At 41.9% G+C, this 23,116-nt stretch overlaps 1 protein-coding gene across 1 annotated transcript; it reads left to right on the top strand.

The window, feature by feature from the left end:
* Positions 1–3,765: 3,765 nt before the first annotated feature.
* cav1 (caveolin 1) lies at positions 3,766–21,111 on the top strand. The gene is made up of 3 exons (XM_061924632.2): positions 3,766–3,903; positions 4,537–4,722; positions 19,905–21,111. Exons 1-3 carry the CDS (start codon positions 3,874–3,876, stop codon positions 20,244–20,246), a joined length of 558 nt encoding a protein of 185 aa, XP_061780616.1. The 5' UTR covers positions 3,766–3,873; the 3' UTR covers positions 20,247–21,111.
* The last annotated feature ends 2,005 nt before the right edge of the window (positions 21,112–23,116 follow it).

The raw sequence follows: 23,116 nt of genomic DNA, 5'->3' as shown, positions 1-23,116 counted from the left end.
AGTTCCGGCTAGATATAGTCGGACTCACTTCAACGCACAGCAAGGGCTCTGGAACCAGTTCTCTCGAGAGGGGCTGGACTCTCTTCCACTCTGGCGTTGCCGGCAGTGAGAGGCGACGGACTGGGGTGGCAATTCTTGTTTCCCCCCGGCTCAGAGCCTGTACATTGGAGTTCAACCCGGTGGACGAGAGGGTAGCTTCCCTTCGCCTTCGGGTGGGGGGACGGGTCCTGACTGTGGTTTGCGCTTACGCGCCAAACCGCAGCTCAGAGTACCCACCCTTTTTGGATTCACTCGAGGGAGTACTTGAGAGTGCTCCCCCGGGTGATTCCCTCGTTCTACTGGGGGACTTCAATGCTCATGTTGGCAGCGACAGTGAAACCTGGAGAGGCGTGATTGGGAAGAATGGCTGCCCGGATCTGAACCCGAGCGGTGTTTTGTTATTGGACTTTTGTGCTCGTCACAGATTGTCCATAACGAACACCATGTTCAAACATAAGGGTGTCCATATGTGCACTTGGCACCAGGACACCCTAGGCCGGAGTTCCATGATCGACTTTGTAGTTGTGTCATCGGATTTGCGGCCTCATGTTTTGGACACTCAAGTGAAGAGAGGGGCGGAGCTTTCTACCGATCACCACCTGGTGGTGAGTTGGCTGCGATGGTGGGGGAGGATGCCGGACAGAACCTGGCAGGCCCAAACGCATTGTGAGGGTTTGCTGGGAACGTCTGGCAGAGTCTCCTGTCAGAGAGAGTTTCAATTCCCACCTCCGGAAGAACTTTGAACATGTCACGAGGGAGGTGCTGGTCGAGGCGGCTGATTGGAGCTGTGGCCGCAAGGTAGTTGGTGCTTGTCGTGGCGGTAATCCTAGAACCCGTTGGTGGACACCGGCGGTGAGGGATGCCGTCAAGCTGAAGAAGGAGTCCTATCGGGTTCTTTTGGCTCATAGGACTCCTGAGGCAGCGGACAAGTACCGACAGGCCAAGCGGTGTGCGGCTTCAGCGGTCGCAGAGGCAAAAACTCGGACATGGGAGGAGTTCGGTGAGGCCATGGAAAACGACTTCCGGACGGCTTCGAAGCAATTCTGGTCCACCATCCGCCGCCTCAGGAAGGGGAAGCAGTGCACTATCAACACCGTGTATGGTGAGGATGGTGTTCTGCTGACCTCGACTGCGGATGTTGTGGATCGGTGGAGGGAATACTTCGAAGACCTCCTCAATCCCACCAACACGTCTTCCTATGAGGAAGCAGTGCCTGGGGAGTCTGTGGTGGGCTCTCTTATTTCTGGGGCTGAGGTTGCTGAGGTAGTTAAAAAGCTCCTCGGTGGCAAGGCCCCGGGGGTGGATGAGATCCGCCCGGAGTTCCTTAAGGCTCTGGATGCTGTGGGGCTGTCTTGGTTGACAAGACTCTGCAGCATCGCGTGGACATCGGGGGCGGTACCTCTGGATTGGCAGACCGGGGTGGTGGTTCCTCTCTTGAAGAAGGGGAACCGGAGGGTGTGTTCTAACTATCGTGGGATCACACTCCTCAGCCTTCCCGGTAAGGTCTATTCAGGTGTACTGGAGAGGAGGCTACGCCGGATAGTCGAACCTCGGATTCAGGAGGAACAGTGTGGTTTTCGTCCTGGTCGTGGAACTGTGGAGCAGCTCTATACTCTCGGCAGGGTCCTTGAGGGTGCATGGGAGTTTGCCCAACCAGTCTACATGTGTTTTGTGGACTTGGAGAAGGCATTCGACCGTGTCCCTCGGGAAGTCCTGTGGGGAGTGCTCAGAGAGTACGGGGTATCGGACTGTCTGATTGTGGCAGTCCGCTCCCTGTATGATCAGTGCCAGAGCTTGGTCCGCATTGCCGGTAGTAAGTCGGACACGTTTCCAGTGAGGGTTGGACTCCGCCAAGGCTGCCCTTTGTCACCGATTCTGTTCATAACTTTTATGGACAGAATTTCTAGGCGCAGTCAAGGCGTTGAGGGGATCTGGTTTGGTGGTTGCAGGATTAGGTCTCTGCTTTTTGCAGATGATGTGGTCCTGATGGCTTCATCTGGCCAGGATCTTCAGCTCTCACTGGATCGGTTCGCAGCTGAGTGTGAAGCGACTGGGATGAGAATCAGCACCTCCAAGTCCGAGTCCATGGTTCTCGCCCGGAAAAGGGTGGAGTGCCATCTCCGGGTTGGGGAGGAGATCTTGCCCCAAGTGGAGGAGTTCAAGTACCTCGGAGTCTTGTTCACGAGTGGGGGAAGAGTGGATCGTGCGGCGTCTTCAGTAATGCGGACGCTGTATCGATCCGTTGTGGTGAAGAAGGAGCTGAGCCGGAAGGCAAAGCTCTCAATTTACCGGTCGATCTATGTTCCCATCCTCACCTATGGTCATGAGCTTTGGGTTATGACCGAAAGGACAAGATCACGGGTACAAGCGGCCGAAATGAGTTTCCTCCGCCGGGTGGCGGGGCTCTCCCTTAGAGATAGGGTGAGAAGCTCTGCCATCCGGGAGGAGCTCAAAGTAAAGCCGCTGCTCCTCCACATCGAGAGGAGCCAGATGAGGTGGTTCGGGCATCTGGTCAGGATGCCACCCGAACGCCTCCCTAGGGAGGTGTTTAGGGCACGTCCCACCGGTAGGAGGCCGTGGGGAAGACCCAGGACACGTTGGGAAGACTATGTCTCCCGGCTGGCCTGGGAACGCCTCGGGGTCCCACAGGAAGAGCTGGACGAAGTGGCTGGGGAGAGGGAAGTCTGGGCTTCCCTGCTTAAGCTGCTGCCCCCGCGACCCGACCTCGGATAAGCGGAAGAAGATGGATGGATGGATGGACTATCCAGATTTTTACAACCTTACATTTTATTTTGATAGGGCATTTTTTTCTTTCTTTTAACTTTATAACATTTTTACAGAGCCCCTAAAAGGACATGGGGGAAATTGTATTTTTTATTATTTTTGTATTATTATAAAAATTTTTAGACATGTATCTCATGCGCACGAGAAACTTTTTATAAAGTTATAAATAAAAATAAAAACATAATTTATTTTATTTTATTTTTTAGACATGTATCTCGTGCGCACGAGCAACTTTCTCCTGCGCACGAGATACATGTCTAAAAAAAATAAAAAATAAAAAAATAAAAAAATAATTTTATTTTTTATTAATTTATAAAAAGTTTACAGTACAGAGATACATGTCTAAAAAAATAAAAATAAAAATAAAAATTATAAAAAAATATGGTTTTTTTAAAAATAAATTTATAAAAAAGTTTTTCGTGCGCATGAGATACATGTCTAAAAAAAAATAAAAAATAAAAAAAATTATACAAAAATAAATTCCCCCATGTCCCTTTAGGGGCTCCGTACATTTTACTTCCTTTTTCGTTTAATATTATATTTCCAGAACATTTTCCATGTAATATTCCAGTATTAATGTTTGAAAATAAAGGACCCCCCCCCCCACCCCACATAACTCACTTTTTTCTCGTCACGAGAATAATATTGTTGCCTTTTCTGTTTTTGAAAGGAGACTTAAGTTTTTGTGTCTCCTCCACAATAAAAGCCTCTCTGGTGACATATAACGTGTGCAGTCGAAGTTTTTGCACGTGCTGCAGCAACACGTCCTCTCTTCCAATTAACGCTCAGCTTGCAGCAACAAGAAGCTTCTTGTTCTTCTTATTCCACGCCAACACCCCCACACACACACCTATACACACACACACACACACACACGCAGCACAGGGAGGGAGAATTAACAGGGTTAGTCCTGATTTACTTCTGGTTTCAGTATCATTCTAGTCACGTTGAGTGGGAATAAATCACCACCCCCCTCCACCCCTACCTCACCTCCTCCCATTTTGGCTTCCCTTTTCGGTGCGTTGCCGGTTCCATTCCACGGAGGACAAGATGGCAGGAGGACTGAAGCGCACCGAGGAGGTAAAAAAAAAAAACACAAAAAAAAACAACGCGCATTTTTGTCCACTTTTCGTAGTTTTGTAGTGACGTCATGTGACACCGGGCTGAGGGAACAATTAGCGCGCCGGTGCGAGCCGCGCGTGTTTTTTTGTGAGGAACTCTTGCTTCGCGGAATGTTGCGCGTATTTTTCGTGCGTGAAAGCGAACTGGTGGGGTGGAGGTGTGGCGGGTGGAAGGGAGGCACGTGGGACCCTTGAGTGGAGGGGGGGGGGGGGGGGTCGATGACATCATCAAAGCAGGGGGACGCGCGCTTGTCATTTTTGCAGCAACGGACGGTAGCAGGGGACGCGACGCAGGCTGACCGGGCGGCGCTTTTACGCGCGGAAAGGACGCGTTTTTGTTTTTTTTCTTCTTCTTCGCCTTTGATGAAACTTAAAAGTTTGCAGATGCTTTTTTTAAAAATGTTTTGCTTGTTTAATAAAAGTTGTATAAAGTTATAAATGTTTATTAAAGAGTTGCGCTGCGTAATTACGCATGACGCATCCAATCCAGCACCCCTGCGGCTGCTTTGAGGGTGTGGCGCTGTAAACCCCTCTCTCTCTCTCTCCCTCTCTCTCTCTCCCCCCCCACTCTCTCTCTCTCTTTCCGAGACAGGAGTGCGCGCACTCTCCGTTCATCCGCAAGCAAGGCAACATCTACAAGCCCAACAACAAGGAGGAGCAAAAGGAGGACATGGACAACGACAGCATGAACGAGAAGTCCATGATGGACGACGTGCACAACAAGGAGATCGACCTGGTCAACCGCGACCCCAAGCAGATCAACGACGACGTGGTCAAGGTGAGGGGTGGAGGGGGGAATTGGGGGGAAGGGGGGGTTTGTTGGTAAAAGTGAGCCCTGTACGAAAATAATTGCGGAGGAAGAAGTCAAAGTTGTTTTGTTGGCGCAAAAAGTTTGTTCTTTGGCATTTTGGGGGTTTAAAATCAAGTGATTTGCTGGAGGGGTGGCGCCCCCTGCGTGTGAGAGCCGCAACTGCAGCTTCATTTCCAAAGAGGGGAGCACCAATAAGAAACGCCCTAAAGGGTAGGGGGGTTTACTTCAAAACTTATAATAAACGCATGAAACTGAAGTTGATGTACACTGTAAAAAAAATGGTTAATTTACTCTAAATTTCTACAGTAATTTTTTTTTTTTTTAAATATTTTATAAAACTGTAGAATTGAATACATTATCTGTAAATAAACAATCCGCCTGTTATTTTAAGTAATATGCCAGTAATGACAAACTATGTATATTTCTATTTTTTTTTTTACAGAAAAATACCAAATTAATTATACATAGCATTTTCTGTTTTCTTCAATTACTTTCAAATTCATGTCAGATTACAGTAATTATTTTTCATTAAATATGTAGCTTGTTATATAAAAGTCCATGTCCATACTAACAATCTAGAATAAAGGTATTTTTCTGCAGAACTGTTTGCATCGTCACTTCATTAAAGGTGATTGATCTTAATAATTTAGTAAAAAATCTGTAAAATTACGATATTTTTCCGCAAAACGTTTCATGAAAATGTTTGTAAATATAATGTTTTTGATCATTATTTGGTTTACAATGTTTTACTTTAATTGTAGACATTCGAGCATTGAAAGTGGAAAAATTATTATTAAAATGACTTATTTTAAATACTTCAATGACTGAGACCCTCTTGGGTCCCACGGGCCTATAGTGTAATTTTTTTCAATGATGTTGAAATAATAATGAATCAAAATCGATGTTGTTATGAATTATTAACACATTTACGGCTTCGAATACTTACTAAAACTTAAGTTATAGTTCTTTGTATTTTTTTTTTTCATTTATTTATTTATTTACATAAAAAAATAATAATAATAAAAAAAAGTACAAAGTTGACAACACATAATAATATACATTAATATAGTGCAAAAGGTAATGTATAGTATGTCAAAATTAAGTTAAGTTAAAGTACCAATGATTGTCACACACACACTAGGTGCGGTGAAATTTGTCCTCTGCATTTGACCCATCCCCTTGTTCACCCCCTGGGAGGTGAGGGGAGCAGTGAGCAGCAGCGGTGGCCGCGCCCAGGAATCATTTTTTGGTGATTTAACCCCCAATTCCAACCCTTGATGCTGAGTGCCAAGCAGGGAGGTAATGGGTCCCATTTTTATAGTCTTTGGTATGACTCGGCCGGGGTTTGAACTCACAACCTACCGAACTCAGGGCGGACACTCTAACCACTGAGTAGGTTAAACATAATCAAAGGATTCCACTTTGAAAAATGTTTTGGATAATGGTGCATATTATGTAGTTTTGCCATAAAAAATGGGTTTCTTTGGAGGAAAAAAAAGACAAAAAAAACCTTTAAAAAAATTCAAACTTTATGTCAAAGGATGGATCTTAAGTTGAACTATAAATTGAAAGTTGTCGATGTTCCAAAAATAATAGGGAATCAAAATCAATGCTGTAATGAATTATTAACATATTTACAGCTCCAATTACTTACTAAATTACTAAATATAAAATTTTGAAAAATTATTTGGGGAAATTTTTGCATTTTATGCGGTTTTACCATATAAAAGGATTTCATTGGGGAAAAAACAAGAAACTTAAAATAAATATGTTGAGTCTTAAGTTGAGCTATATATATTTCAGCATTGAAAGTTGAAAAAAATATATTAATAAATGACTCATTTTAAACATTTTAATGACCAAGCCCCTTTTGGGTCCCAGAGATTTTTAGTGGGTTTTTTTGTGGGTTTTTTGTAACTGTCGATGTTAAAAAAAAAAAAAAAAAAAAAAAATCAATGCTGTTATGAATTAATGACCTACTTAAGGCTCCAATTACTTAAACATAATCAAAATCCAATATTCTAGTTTGAAAAATGTTTTGGATAAATGTTGCATATTATGCAGTTTTGCCATAAAAATGGGTTTCTTTGGGGGAAAAAAGGAGACGAAACTTAAATAAATTAATAACTTTATGTCAAAGGATGGATCTTAAGTTGAGCTATATATATTTAAGGATTGAAAGTTAAAAAAATATTAATAAATGACTAATTTTAAATATTGTAATGATCGAGGCCTTTTTGTGTCCCTGGGATCTTAGTGTGATCTTTTTTTAATTTTTTTAACTTTTCTATGTAAAAAAAAAAAAAAAAAGCAAAATCAATGCTGTTATGAATTATTAACATATTTACGGCTCCAATAACTTATTAAATTACTAAATATTCAAATTTTGAAAAATGAATATATATATATATATATATATATGTGTATATATATATATATATATATATGCAAATATACATATACATATATATATATATATATATATATATATATATATATATATATATATATATATATATATATATATATATATCCATCCATCCATCCATTTTCTACCGCTTATTCCCTTTGGGGTCGCGGGGGCGCTGGAGCCTATCTCAGCTACAATCGGGCGGAAGGCGGGGTACACCCTGGACAAGTCGCCACCTCATCGCAGGGCCAACACAGATAGACAGACAACATTCACACTCACATCCACACACTAGGGCCAATTTAGTGTTGCCAATCAACTTATCCCCAGGTGCATGTCTTTGGAATATATATATATATATATATATATATATATATATATATATATATATATATATATATATATATATATATATATATATATATATATATATATATATATATATATATATATATAAAATTACACTAAAGATCCCTGGGACCCAAAAGGGCCTCGATCATTAATATGCTTCAAATGAGTCATTTATTAATTTTTTTTTTTTACTTTCAATGCTTAAATATATATAGCTCAACTTAAGATCCATCCTTTGACATAAGTTTTTAATTTTTTTTAAGTCTCTTATTTTTTTCTAATGAAACTGCTTTGTATGGTAAAACCGCATGATATGCAAAAATGTCCTCAAATAATTTTATCAATCATTAATATCATGCATATATATATATATATATATATATATATATATATATATATATATATATATATATATATATATATATATATATATATATATATATATTTATATATATATATATATATATATATATATATATATATATATATATATATATATATATATATTTAAAAAATATATATATATACATATATATATATACATATATATATATATATATATATATATATATATATATATATATATATATATATATATATATATATATATATATATATATATATATATATATATATATATATTATTTTTATTGTTATTTATTTTATTATTTTTACTGCCGTTGGTCAAAAAATAATAATTGATCAAAATCAATGCTGTTATGAATTAATGACCTACTTTAGGCTTTAATTACTGAAAATCCAATATTTCACTTTGAAAAATATTTTGGATAAATGTTGCATATTATGCACTTTTGCCATAAAAATGGGTTTCTTTGGGGGGGAAAAAGGACAAGAAACTTAAAAAAAAAAAAAAACCTTTATGTCAAAGGATAGATCTTAAGTTGAGCTATATATATTTGAGCATTGAAAGTTAAAAAAAATATATTAATAAATGACTAATTTTAAACATTTTAATAACCGAGGCCTTTTTGGGTCCCAGGGATCTTTAGTGTGATTTTTTTTATTTTTAAAACTTTTTTAAAATGGGGTTCTTTGGAAAAAAAACGTTACATTTAAAAAAAAACTTTGTGTCAAAGAATGGATATGAAGTTCATCCAAAGATATTGAAACGTTAAAGGTGAAACAAATATTCATACATGACTTATTTTTACACTTTAATGGCTGAGACCCTATTTACTAGTTCTTCTATTCGACCACGCCCGTCATGTGACCTGCAGCAGCCAATCAAACGTGAGCTGCGTCATGTGACCGAGGAAATATGTCTCCCGTGGATTTCATTAGGGCACGGAAAGTTCTAGAAGGCTCATTGGACTCACGAGATGATGAAGATCTTTACTGGCATTTTCTACATCACAGCATATCATAGCAAGATCACTGCGCCCCCTGGTGGCCCGTCAGCAGAACACAAAAGACACCTTTGAAGAATTTAGTCCTGCCCGAGTGCTTTTGAGCAAGCTCTGAGCAATCAAAATACACCAACTTGTGCTGCAATAATGTAGTAGTACTGTGTTTTATAGTACTTCTTAAGATGAGAACATAACACCTAATATTGTGCTAATACTGGGTTTTATAGTACTTCTTAAAATGGGAATATAACACCTAATAATGTAGTAATACTGTGTTTTATAGTACTTCTTCAGATGGGAACATAACACCACATATTGTAGTAATACTGTGTTTTATAGTACTTTTTAAAATGGGAACAAAACACCACATATTGTAGTAATACTGTGTTTTATAGTACTTCTTATGATGGGAATATAACACTCAATAATGTAGTAATACTATGTTTTATAGTACTTCTTAAGATGGGAATACCACACTTAATAATGTAGTAATACTATGTTTTATAGTACTTATTAAGATGGGAATACCACACTTAATAATGTAGTAATACTGTATTTTATAGTAATTTTTAAAATGGGAACATAACACCCAATAATGTAGTAATACTGTGTTTTATAGTACTTCTTATGATGGCAATATAACACTCAATAATGTAGTAATACTGTGTTTTACAGTACTTATTAAAATGGGAATATAACACCTAATGATGTAGTAATACTGTGCTTTATAGTACTTCTTAAGATGGGAATAACACACTTAATAATGTAGTAATACTGTCTTTTATAGTACTTTTTAAAATGGGAACATAACACCCAATAATGTAGTAATACTGTGTTTTATAGTACTTCTTAAGATGGGAACATAACACCCAATAATGTAGTAATACTGTGTTTTGTAGTACTTTTTATGATGGGAATATAACACCAAATAATGTAGTAATACTGTGTTTGTAGTACTTCTTATGAAAGTATAACACCCAATAATGTAGTAATACTGTGTTTCAAGTACAAGTAGTACACATATTAAGAGGCTGAGTGTGTAAAAGTACAAGTATTAATAGGCTGAAACTGTGAGGAGTACTTTTCTACTTTGAGTACTGTACTGTGAGGAGTACTTTTCTACTATGAGTACTGTACTGTGAGGAATACTTTTCTACTTTGACTACTGTACTGTGAGGAGTACTTTTCTACTTCGAGTACTGTACTGTGAGGAGTACTTTATTAGTCCAAGTAGTGTAGTGTGAGGAGTACTTGGAAGTACTTTGAAGTAGTGTTGTGCCAGTAGTAGTGAGTAGAAGTTTCCAGTACTTTGCAGAATGTTGGGAAGAAGATGTGATTTGAGGTCACTGACTCACTCCTGCCAAACACAAGCAGGGAATCCCTCCCACACACACACATACTTGTGTGTGCGTGTGTGTGTGTGTGTGTGTGTGTGTGTGTGTGTGTGTGTGTGTGTGTGTGTGTGTGTGTGTGTGTGTGTGTGTGTGTGTGTGTGTGTGTTAAAGTTGTGCAGCTGGTCTCAATCACTGGTCCACATCACAAGCACACATTCTGCTGCCTTACCACAGCAGAGCAGGCATTTGAGTTTAATAGATGATCTTTGAGAGCCTTCTTGTGTTGAATAGATGATCTTTGAGAGCCTTCTTGTGTTTAATTGATGATCTTTGAGAGCTTTCTTGTTTTAATAGATTATCTTTGAGAGCCTTCTTGTTTTTAATATATGTTTGTGAGCCTTCTTGTGTTTAAATAGATGATCTTTGAGAGCCTTCTTGTTTGAATAGATTATCTTTGAGAGCCGTCTAGTTTTTAATAGATGTTTGTGAGCCTTCTTGTGATTAATAAATTATCTTTGAGAGCCTTCTTGTTTTTAATAGATGTTTATGAGCCTTCTTGTGTTTAATAGATGATCTTTGTGAGTCTTCTTGTGTTTAATAGATGATCTTTGAGAGCCTTCTTGTTTTAATAGATGATCTTTGTGAGCCTTCTTGTGTTTAGTAGATGTTTGAGAGCCTTCTTGTGTTTAGTAGATGATCTTTGAGAGCCTTCTTGTTTTTAATAGACGTTTGTGAGCCTTCTTGTGTTTGATAGATGATCTCTGTGAGCCTTCTTGTGTTTAATAGATGTTTGTGAGCCTTCTTGTGTTTAGTAGATGATCTTTGAGAGGATTCATGTGTTTAATAGATGATCTTTGTGAGCCTTGTTGTTTTAATAGACGATCTTTGTGAGCCTTCTGGTTTTTAATAGATGATCTTTGACAGCCTTCTTGTTTTAATAGATTATGTCCGCCCTGAGATCGGTAGGTTGTGAGTTCAAACCCCGGCCGAGTCATACCAAAGACTATAAAAATGGGACCCATTACCTCCCTGCTTGGCACTCAGCATCAAGGGTTGGAATTGGGGGTTAAATCACCAAAATGATTCCCGGGCGCGGCCACCGCTGCTGCCCACTGCTCCCCTCACCTCCCAGGGGGTGATCAAGGGTGATGGGTCAAATGCAGAGAATAATCTCGCCACACCTAGTGTGTGTGTGACAATCATTGGTACTTTAACTTTAACTTTAACTTTATTATCTTTGAGGGCCTTCTTGTGTTTAGTATATGATCTTTGAGAGCATTCATGTGTTTAATAGATGATCTTTGTGAACCTTATTGTTTTAATAGACGATCTGTGTGAGCCTTCTGGTTTTTAATAGATGATCTTTGACAGCCTTCTTGTTTTAATAGATTATCTTTGAGAGCCTTCTTGTGTTTAATATATGATCTTTGAGAGCCTTCTTGTGTTTAATAGATGATCTTTGTGAGCCTTATTGTTTTAATAGACGATCTTTGTGAGCCTTCTGGTTTTTAATAGATGATCTTTGACAGCCTTCTTGTTTTAATAGATTATCTTTGAGAGCCTTCTTGTGTTTAATATATGATCTTTGAGAGCTTTCTTGTGTTTAATAGATGATCTTTGTGAGCCTTCTTGTTTTTTAATAGATGTTTGAGAGCCTTCTGGTTTTAATATATGTTTATGAGCCTTCTTGTGTTTCATAGATGATCTTTGTGCACTTTCTTGTGTTTAGTAAATTATCTCTGTGAGCCTTCTTGTGTTTAATAGATGATCTTTGAGAGGCTTGTTGTTCTTAATAGATGATCTTTGTGAGCTTTCTTGTTTTTAATAGATGACCTTTGAGAACCTTTGTGTGTTTAACAGGTGATCTTTGTGAGCCTCCTTGTGTTTAATAGATGATCTTTGAGAGCCTTTTTGTTTTTAACAGATGTGTGTGAGCCTCTTTGTGTTTAATAGATGATCTTTGTGCGCCTTCTTGTGTTTAATAGGCTATCTTTGAGAGGCTTCTTGTGTTTAATAGATGATCTTTGAAAGCCTATATGGGTTTAATATATGATCTTTGAGAGCCTTTTTGTTTTAATAAATTATCTTTGTGAGCCTTCTTGTTTTTAATAGATGATCTTTGTGAGCCTTGTTGTTCTTAATAGATGATCTTTGTGAGCCTTGTTGTTCTTAATAGATGATCTTTGTGAGCCTTCTTCTGTTTAACAGATGATCTTTGTGAGCATTCTTGTGTTTAATAGATGATCTTTGCAATCTTCTTTTTCTTCTCCTTTGTCTCTTTCTTCTTCTTCTCTCTCTTCTTCTTCATCTTTTCTTTCTCCTCCTCCTTCTCCTCCTTCTTCTTCTTCTTCTTTTTCTTCTTCTTCTTCATCTCTTCTCCATCCTCCTCCTTCATCTCCTCTTTCTCCATCTTTCTTCTTCTTTGTCTTCTCCTTCTTCATCTCTTCTTCTTCTCCTCCTCCTTCTCATATTTCTTCTTCTTCATCTCTCCTTCTCTTCCTTCTTCATCTCTCCTTCACCTCCTCCTCCCTCTCCTTGTTGCTGAGCTCTGGCGAGGAGGTCCGCCATGATGTCGTACACGGCAGCGGTCAGAAGGTCGTAGAAGTTGACAGTGAGGTGAAAGACCGGCGGAACATTTCAGTCGAGATGTTTCTTCCTTCGTGTCGAACTCCCAAGCGGGAAAGTTGCTGAAGGTCCTGCGCGCGACTCCTGGTGACACTTTGAAGATAGCGCTCTGAGAATAGCACATGCAGGCTTTTTGTGTACGCAACAATACGGTCGCCATGGCGACGGGTCACATGTGGCCACGAGGCAGTGACGGGGCTTTTAGAAGTTCTCATTCTTAATAATGCTTTATTTGTAAGAGAGCCGCGCGTGTGTCCTCTAAAAAACAAGCTCACTGTGGAACTTCCTGCAGGACTCACAACAAAAGTCAAACACTTTCACTCTGATCGTCTTCTAGAAGTGTTTAATAGATGATCTTTGAGAGCCTTCTCATGTTTAATAGATGATCTTTGAGAGCCTTCTTGTGTTTAATAGATGATCTTTGAGAGCCTTCTCGTGTTTATTAGATGATCTTTGAGAGCCTTCTTGTGTTTAATAGATATTTGTGTGCCTTTTTGTGTTTATTTACGTTGCAAAATGACTTATTTGCACAGAAATATTTTATAAATGTTTATTTACATGCCTTAATTGTTTCCCAAGAAGAATCCATACGAGTAGAAACGCTATGGATGGCTAGAAAACTGAACCACACATATATTTAAAAAAAAAAGTACTTCCGATAAATGGAAGAACACTGCAGCACCTAAAGTGAGCACATTTGTCCAAATCATGATGTGTGATGGTGACTGTGTCTAATATCACCATGTGTGATGGTGACTGTGTCTAATATCCATGATGTGTGATGGTGACTGTGTCTAATATCACGATGTGTGATGGTGACTGTGTCGAATATCATGATGAGTGATGGTAACTGTGTCTAATATCACAATGTGTGATGGTGACTGTGTCTAATATCCACGATGTGTGATGTGACTGTGTCTAATAGCATGATGTGTGATGGTGACTGTGTCTAATATCAGGATGTGTGATAGTGACTCTGTCTAATAGCACAATGTGTGATGGTGACTGTGTCTAATATCCACAATGTGTGACGGTGACTGTGTCTAATATCCACAATGTGTGATGGTGACTGTGTCTAATATCATGTTTTGTGATGGTGACTGTGTCTAATACCACGATGAGTGATGGTGACTGTGTCTAATATCACGATGTGTGATGTTGACTGTGTCTAATATCACAATGTGTGATGGTGACTGTGTCTAATATCCACAATGTGTGATGGTGACTGTGTCTAATATCCACAATGTGTGATGGTGACTGTGTCTAATATCACGATGTGTGATGGTGACTGTGTCTAACATCCACGATGTGTGATGTGCCTGTGTCTAATAGCATGATGTGTGATGGTGACTGTGTCTAACATTCACGATGTGTGATGGTGACTGTGTCTAATATCACCATGTGTGATGGTGACTGTGTCTAATATCCATGATGTGTGATGGTGACTGTGTCTAATATCCATGATGTGTGATGGTGACTGTGTCTAATATCACAATGTGTGATGGTGACTGTGTCTAATATCCATGATGTGTGATGGTGACTGTGTCTAATATCACCATGTGTGATGGCGACTGTGTCTAATATACACAATGTGTGATGGTGACTGTGTCTAACATCACGATATGTGATAGTGACTGTGTCTAATATCCACAATGTGTGATGGTGACTATGTCTAATATCACGATGAGTGATGGTGATTGTGTCTAATATCCACAATGTGTGATGGTGACTGTGTCTAATATCACGATGTGTGACGGTGACTGTGTCTAATATCACGCTGTGTGATGGTGACTGTGTCTAATATCATGATGTGTGATAGTGACTGTGTCTAATATCCACATTGTGTGATGGTGACTGTGTCTAATATCCACAATGTGTGATGGTGACTGTGTCTAATATCATGATGTGTGATAGTGACTGTGTCTAATATCCACAATGTGTGATGGTGACTGTGTCTAATATCACGATGTGTGATGGTGACTGTGTCTAATATCCACATTGTGTGATGGTGACTGTGTCTAATATCACGATGTGTGATGGTGACTGTGTCTAACATCCACAATGTGTGATGTGACTGTGTCTAATAGCATGATGTGTGATGGTGACTGTGTCTAATATCACCATGTGTGATGGTGACTCTGTCTAATATCACCATGTGTGATGGTGACTGTGTCTAATATCCATGATGTGTGATGGTGACTGTGTCTAATATCACGATGTGTGATGGTGACTGTGTCTAATATCATGATGTGTGATGGTGACTGTGTCTAATATCACGATGTGTGATAGTGACTGTGTCTAATATCCACAATGTGTGATGGTGACTGTGTCTAATATCACGATGTGTGATGGTGACTGTGTCTAATATCACCATGTGTGATGGCGACTTTGTCTAATATCCACAATGTGTGATGGTGACTGTGTCTAATATCACCATGTGTGATGGTGACTGTGTCTAATATCACAATGTGTGATGGTGACTGTGTCTAATATCATGATGTGTGATGGTGACTGTGTCTAATATCATGATGTGTGATAGTGACTGTGTCTAATATCCACAATGTGTGATGGTGACTGTCTAATATCACGATGTGTGATGGTGACTTTGTCTAATATCCACAATGTGTGATGGTGACTGTGTCTAATATCACCATGTGTGATAGTGACTGTGTCTAATATCACAATGTGTGATGGTGACTGTGTCTAACATCCACGATGTGTGATGTGACTGTGTCTAATAGCATGATGTGTGATGGTGACTGTGTCTAATATCACCATGTGTGATGGTGACTGTGTCTAATATCTATGATGTGTGATGGTGACTGTGTCTAATATCACGATATGTGATAGTGACTGTGTCTAATATCCACAATGTGTGATGGTGACTATGTCGAATATATCAAAATGTGTGATGGTGACTGTGTCTAATATCACCATGTGTGATAGTGACTCTGTCTAATAGCACAATGTGTGATGGTGACTGTGTCTAATATCCACAATGTGTGATGGTGACTGTGTCTAATATCATGTTGTGTGATAGTGACTGTGTCTAATATCCACAATGTGTGATGGTGACTGTGTCTAATATCACGATGTGTGATGGTGACTGTGTCTAATATCACAATGTGTGATGGTGACTGTGTCTAATATCACGATGTGTGATGGTGACTGTGTCTAATACCACAATGTGTGATGGTGACTGTGTCTAATATCACAATGTGTGATGGTGACTGTGTCTAATATCACAATGTGTGATGGTGACTGTGTCTAATATCACAATGTGTGATGGTGACTGTGTCTAATATCACGATGTGTGATGGTGACTGTGTCCAGTATCCATGATGCCACTGCCTGCATGAGGGGCCATGGGCTGAGCTCCAACACAACACTGTGAGGTCTCCAAGGTTCTGGAGGACAAATATTGACAGTGAGCTCATGAAGCAGGGAGAGAGGGAGCGTCTGTGTAACGTTGTTTGACTTCAGCCTTCCTGAATGATGGAAACTGGAGACAACTTGGACAGGAGGAAGCAGGAAGGAGTTAAGGAAAGTTCTTTTAAGAACTGAATCAGAATCAGAAGGTTTCAGTTGGGACCGATTCTTTAGGAAGAAAATCCTTTAACTTTTTTATTCCTTCCTTTTCTTTAACGTCTACTTCTTCTCCTTCTCCTGGAACAGGAAGATGTCCAGTTCGTGCTTTCAGGTGTTTCGGACTCTGGTCTTGTTGTCCTCATAAAGTCGTCCGATGTTGTGGTTAGCTTCTTAAAGTTGTTTTGTTGGATGAACTTTGTGTTATTCCTGACGCTACATGGAAGAACGTGTGTACAGATGCTAGCTAGCTAGCATGTTGCCCTAGACTTGGAGAGTGGATCAGAGAGACGTCTTTGGTAAGGGACTAAATAATCCACTGATTGTCAAACTGTGGTACGCTAAAGAATCACATGAAATATTGTAATGACGTGACGTTAGCAAAGGTTTATCGGCCTTCAAGGGAAGTCGTTACAGTCAGACTACTGTCGGTCGTAGTCCACGGCAAAATAACGGACGAGTCTTACTCTGTCATTTCAAATACTCAACATGCGTAGAAAACCAATGCTCTCTGCTTACGTCCGCCCTTTACCAACTCTCAGCCAATCAACACGCAGAACACATGTAAACAAAGACCAACATTGGCAAAGAAGACCGGAGAGATGTCTTTGGTCAAGGACTATATAGTCCACGGATTGTCAAACTGTGGTACGCGTACGCTCCATCAAGTGGTACGCTAAAGAATCGCATTAAATATTGTAATGACGTGACGTTAGCAAAGGTTTATCGGCCTTCAAGGGAAGTCGTTACAATCCGACTCCTGTAGGCCATAGTCCACGGCAAAATAACGGAAGAGTCTTACTCGGTCATTTCAAATACTCAACACGCGTAGGAACCCGATGCTCTCCGCTTACGTCCGCCCTTTCCCGCCAATCAACACGCAGAACACACGTAAACAAAGACCAACATTGGCAAAGAAGACCGGAGAGATGTCTTTGGTCAAGGACTATATAGTCCACGGATTGTCAAACTGTGGTAGGCGTACACAATATCTAGTGGTACGCTAACGAATCACATGAAATATTGTAATGACGTGACGTTAGCAAAGGTTTATCGGCCTTCAAGGGAAGTCGTTACAATCCGACTACTGTCGGTTGTAGTCCACGGCAAAATAACGGAAGAGTCTTACTCCGTCATTTCAAATACTCAACACGCGTAGGAACCCGATGCTCTCCGCTTATGTCCGCCCTTTCCCGCCAATCAACATGCAGAACACACGTAAACAAAGACCAACATTGGCAAAGAAGACTGGAGAGATGTATTTGGTCAAGGACTATGTAGTCCACTGATTGTCAAACTGTGGTACACGTACGCTCCATCTAGTGGTACGCTAAAGAATCGCATGAAATATTGTAATGACGTGACGTTAGCAAAGGTTTATCGGCCTTCAAGGGAAGTCGTTACAATCCGACTACTGTCGGTCGTAGTCCACGGCAAAATAACGGAAGAGTCTTACTCCGTCATTTCAAATACTTAACACGCGTAGGAACCCGATGCTTTCTGCTTATGCCCGCCCTTTCCCGCCAATGAACACGCAGAACACACGTAAACAAAGACCAACATTGGCAAAGAAGACCGGAGAGATGTCTTTGGTCAAGGACTATATAGTCCACGGATTGTCAAACTGTGGTACGCAGACGCAATATCTAGTGGTACGCTAAAGAATCACATGAAATATTGTAATGACGTGACGTTAGCAAAGGTTTATCGGCCTTCAAGGGAAGTCGTTACAATCCGACTACTGTTGGTCGTAGTCCACGGCAAAATAACGGAAGAGTCTTACTCCGTCATTTCAAATACTTAACACGCATAGGAACCCGATGCTCTCTGCTTACGTCCGCCCTTTCTCGCCAATCAACACGCAGAACACACGTAAACAAAGACCAACATTGGCAAAGAAGACCGGAGAGATGTCTTTGGTCAAGGACTATATAGTCCACGGATTGTCAAACTGTGGTACACGTACGCTCCATCTAGTGGTACGCTAAAGAATCACATGAAATATTGTAATGACGTGACGTTAGCAAAGGTTTATCGGCCTTCAAGGGAAGTCGTTACAATCCGACTACTGTCGGTTGTAGTCCACGGCAAAATAACGGAAGAGTCTTACTCCGTCATTTCAAATACTCAACACGCGTAGGAACCCGATGCTCTCCGCTTATGTCCGCCCTTTCCCACCTCTCAGCCAATCAACACGCAGAACACACGTAAACAAAGACCAACATTGGCAAAGAAGACCGCACATAACGACGCCTTCAAGACTATGGAAAATGTTGCGTTTGGACCAGTTGTTCCTCCCAGGGAATTCAAGCGGCTGGTCGCTCCCAAGCGCTTTATGACAGTACAGCTGAGTAGAAGAACCACCAGAGACAGAATAGGTATTTTGTAATTTTATCTCCAAAGCTTTGGAAATATAATGAGACCAGTCCAGCATAGAACATTCAATCGCGCAGCTAAGATGGTCTGATCTAAAATATGGAAACCTTCTCTTCTATAAAGTGTCTCTCCCTCCCACCCTCGTTGTCTTGTCTCACTTTCTCGCCCAAACACATGCCCATTGTCCTCCTCAGCTGGACACAGGAACAGATAAGGAAAAAGGAGTATCTCACCTCCTTACATTCCAAAGTCAAGGTTAGCACACAGTATTTGCAGACAACCAAAAGACCACAATTGGAAGAAGAACACTAGCTGTTTTGTAATATGATTATGAAAATAAAGAAGTAACACTTAAATACGGATATATGTAAATATCTGCCTCCGACAGAAACCACAATGTAAGACCATGGGAAACCACAAAAGATCATGGGAAACCACTATGTGAGACTCTTAGCGCCATCTTGTAGCGTCTGTCATGGTAGGGGAGGCAGTACAGTTGGCTCCAACTGCAATGTTTGAAGGATAGTTTGGGCCGGATCACAATGATTCTTGGTTCGTGGGAGCCTAGGGGGCACAACCGTGTATGGAGGCGTACACAGGATCTGAAGCCATGACCAGTCGGGTCACGGTTACCAGTTGGTTGCTTCTAGGTTAGCACGCCATCCTACTCCAGATTGTCTTGAATTTTGGAATCCAGCCCAGGGAAAGGATCCAAATGAAGCAAAAAAAAAACTGTGACCATGCGTTGGGTCTGCGTGTGCACCTACAGCGTACCACAGCGGTACCACAGCCTCGTCTCTGGATATCAACTTCAGGGTGTTTTCTATGCACTTCTGCTATCACAACGCTAGCTTTCCGATCACACAGCCCCTTTCTTTCCTACTTTTGCATCATGAAAAGTATTTTATTGACAAAAATAATTTCTAGACTAGGATGTGGCGGGCCATGTCAGGCCCCCAGGCCTGAGTTTGACGCCTGTGGTCTACACGTTTAAAGTGACATCGCCACCTCCTGGCCTGGCGAATCCTCTTTGTGTAGTGTGAAAGGTTGTTGTCACGGAAAGTTGCGCTAACCGTTGCCTCTCCTTCTTCCCGGCCTCAGGTGGACTTTGAGGACGTGATCGCCGAGCCGCTGGGGACGTACAGCTTCGACGGCGTGTGGAAGGCCAGCTTCACCACCTTCACGGTCACCAAGTACTGGTTCTACCGCCTGCTGACGGCGCTGGTGGGCATCCCCCTGGCACTGGTGTGGGGCATCTTCTTCGCCATCCTGTCCTTCGTGCACATCTGGGCGGTGGTGCCGTGCATCAAGAGCTACATGATCGAGATCCACTGCGTCAGCCGCGTCTACTCCATCTGCGTGCACACCTTCTGCGACCCCTTGTTCGAGGCCATGGGCAAGTGCTTCAGCAGCGTGCGGATCAGCACCACCAAGGAGGTGTAGGCCCGGGGCGGGAGGATCCGCGGGGGCCGTGGGGGACGGGGGCTGTGTTTGGTGGGAAAGTGGGGCGTGGTCTCACGGCACCTCTCTCCGCCGGTGGGAATCAACAAAGAGGAGGCGCGGGTCTGTGTTTGTGTTCCAGATCTTTCCCTCTTTTGAAGCAAACATCTCCACTTCTCTGTGTTTGCTTGTGGAGCCGCTGGCCAGGCGGGGCGGCGGTCCGAAAGCTGCTGACACGGCACAAAAGCAAACAAGCGCAGAGCAACAACCCCCGACCCCCATGCCTCCCATGACCTCCTAGTCCCCCCGCCCCCCCCTTCCTCGTCCCCCACCTGGCTTTGCTGCAGTCCAACACACTGAACCCGCCCACCCTTTTTTGCCCCCGCATGATGCTGCAAGCCGCTCACTTGACCTAGGAAGTCAACGTCGCCTTTTTGTCCGCCCGACGCGCCAACAAAATGAAGAACTCTGGGCAGCTAACGAGCATGACGTGACTCGCTGTTGTTGCGACAAATGTGCTATTTCCTGTGAGCTAGCGTCACGCCGTGTTAGCCGCACGCCGCTTTGCTTCAGTCGTTGCTCGTTAACACGCCCCCAGGTTTTTTCTCACAATCTAACGCTGACAAAAAAGTTATTTTTTAATATTCAATGTGACGTCCCGGGGCGGGGAGGGGCTCTTATCGTTAGCTTTCCATGTTTGCACGCTTTGACACACCTTCAGGCTACCTGCTGTCCTTTCCCCCCGCCCCCCACCCCACCTTCTTGAATTGGGGCTGAAAAGGTGATATTTTTATATTACAGAACTTCCCTTCTTTGCCTTCACTGTACAAATATCATGCAGAGCACATTAAAGTTGAATACGACCACATGAGCGTCGTCTCGTCTTTGACGGAAATCAAAAACATACGGAAATCAAAAACAGTCATTTAGGTCACACAAAAGTAAACGTAACTAGATGAGGCAATTCCTGAAGGAATTGCGTGTGAACGCTCCAATGCTGAAGTTGAACTGAAATCCTGGAATTTTGTTAGAATTATTGAAGTAGAGCACACAATTCAGGCTGAATATTTTGAAGTTGGAACAGTTTGAATCAGTTAAAAATTGTGGGAATTGTGGAACTTTGAAGAATGTCCCATTGATTTTAATTGGGAATTTCCCAAAAATTGGGGCATTTCGGGAAAAGCGGGAATTTAAAAAAAATCATACTTGCCAACCTGGATCGGTTCGCAGCCGAGTGTGAAGCGACTGGGATGAGAATCAGCACCTCCAAGTCCGAGTCCATGGTTCTCGCCCGGAAAAGGGTGGAGTGCCATTTCCGGGTTGGGGAGGAGACCCTACCCCAAGTGGAGGAGTTCAAGTACCTCGGAGTCTTGTTCACGAGTGAGGGAAGAGTGGATCGTGAGATCGACAGGCAGATCGGTGCGGCGTCTTCAGTAATGTGGACACCGTATCGATCCGTTGTGGTAAAGAAGGAGCTGAGCCGGAAGGCAAAGCTCTCAATTTACCGGTCGATCTACGTTCCCATCCTCACCTATGGTCATGAGCTTTGGGTTATGACCGAAAGGACAAGATCACGGGTGCAAGCGGCCGAAATTAGTTTCCTCCGCCGGGTGGCGGGGCTCTCCCTTAGAGATAGGGTGAGAAGCTCTGTCATCCGGGGGGATCTCAAAGTAAAGCCGCTGCTCCTCCACATCGAGAAGAGCCAGATGAGGTGGTTCGGGCATCTGGTCAGGATGCCACCCGATCGCCTCCCTCGGGAGGTGTTTAGGGCACGTCCGACCGGTAGGAGGCCACGGGGAAGACCCAGGACACGTTGGGAAGACTATGTCTCCCGGCTGGCCTGGGAACGCCTCGGGATCCCCCGGGAAGAGCTGGACGAAGTGGCTGGGGAGAGGGAAGTCTGGGCTTCCCTGCTTAGGCTGCTGCCCCCGCGACCCGACCTCGGATAAGCGGAAAAAGATGGGAGATTGGGGGTTGAGGTGTGGGGGGGCGGGTTTGGTGGTAGCGAGGGTGTATATTGTAGCCCGGAAGAGTTAGGGATGCAAGGGATTCTGGGTATTTGTTCTGTTGTGTTTATGTTGTGTTACGGTGCGGATGTTCTCCCGAAATGTGTTTGTCATTCTTGTTTGGTGGGGGTTCACAGTGTGGCGCATATTTGTAACAGTGTTAAAGTTGTTTATACGGCCACCCTCAGTGTGACCTGTATGGCTGTTGATCAAGTATGTCTTGCAGTCACTTTCGTGTGTATGCAGACGCCGCATACAACATGTGACTGGGCCGGCATGCTGTTTGTATGGTGAAAAAGCGGACGCGTCGACATGTTGGAGAGGACGCTAAAGGCAGTGCCACCACGGCACGCCCTTGATATTGTTGTCCGGGTGAAAATCGGGAGAATGGTTGCCCCAGGAGATTTTCGGGAGGGGCACTGAAATTCGGGAGTCTCCCGGAAAAATTGGGAGGGTTGGCAAGTATGGTTGAAATGGTTGATGTTGGAATTTTTCAAATTGGTCGAGAAATGTTGAATTGAGAAATGGTATTACGGAATTCCTGGAATTTTGGGAAATCTTTTCCAGTTCAAAAAACAACTTCGTTTTTCTGTTCTGATTAAGAGAAACGGTTGAAGTGGGTTGAAAAATGTGAGAGGAGTCGTCGCCAGAAAAAAGGGTGGAAATAAGGCTTTGGAAAACCTGGAATTCTGGAAAATCCTGGAATTTTTTTTAAACTTGGAAAATCACAGTTTGAATGTTCAGAATGGTGGAATGTGTTGAAGGTGTAATGGTTTGAATGGGTTGAAAAATGTGGAAATGGTGGAAGTTTGAAAAATGGCCAATTAATTTTGAATGGGAAAAATGTTCCGGAAAACCTGGAATTCT

The sequence above is a fragment of the Nerophis lumbriciformis genome, linkage group LG29 (assembly GCF_033978685.3).
Source record: "Nerophis lumbriciformis linkage group LG29, RoL_Nlum_v2.1, whole genome shotgun sequence".
NCBI lineage: Eukaryota > Metazoa > Chordata > Actinopteri > Syngnathiformes > Syngnathidae > Nerophis > Nerophis lumbriciformis.
The sequence above is the reverse complement of the archived record's forward strand: the minus strand, read 5'-3'. Positions and strand labels throughout refer to the sequence as shown.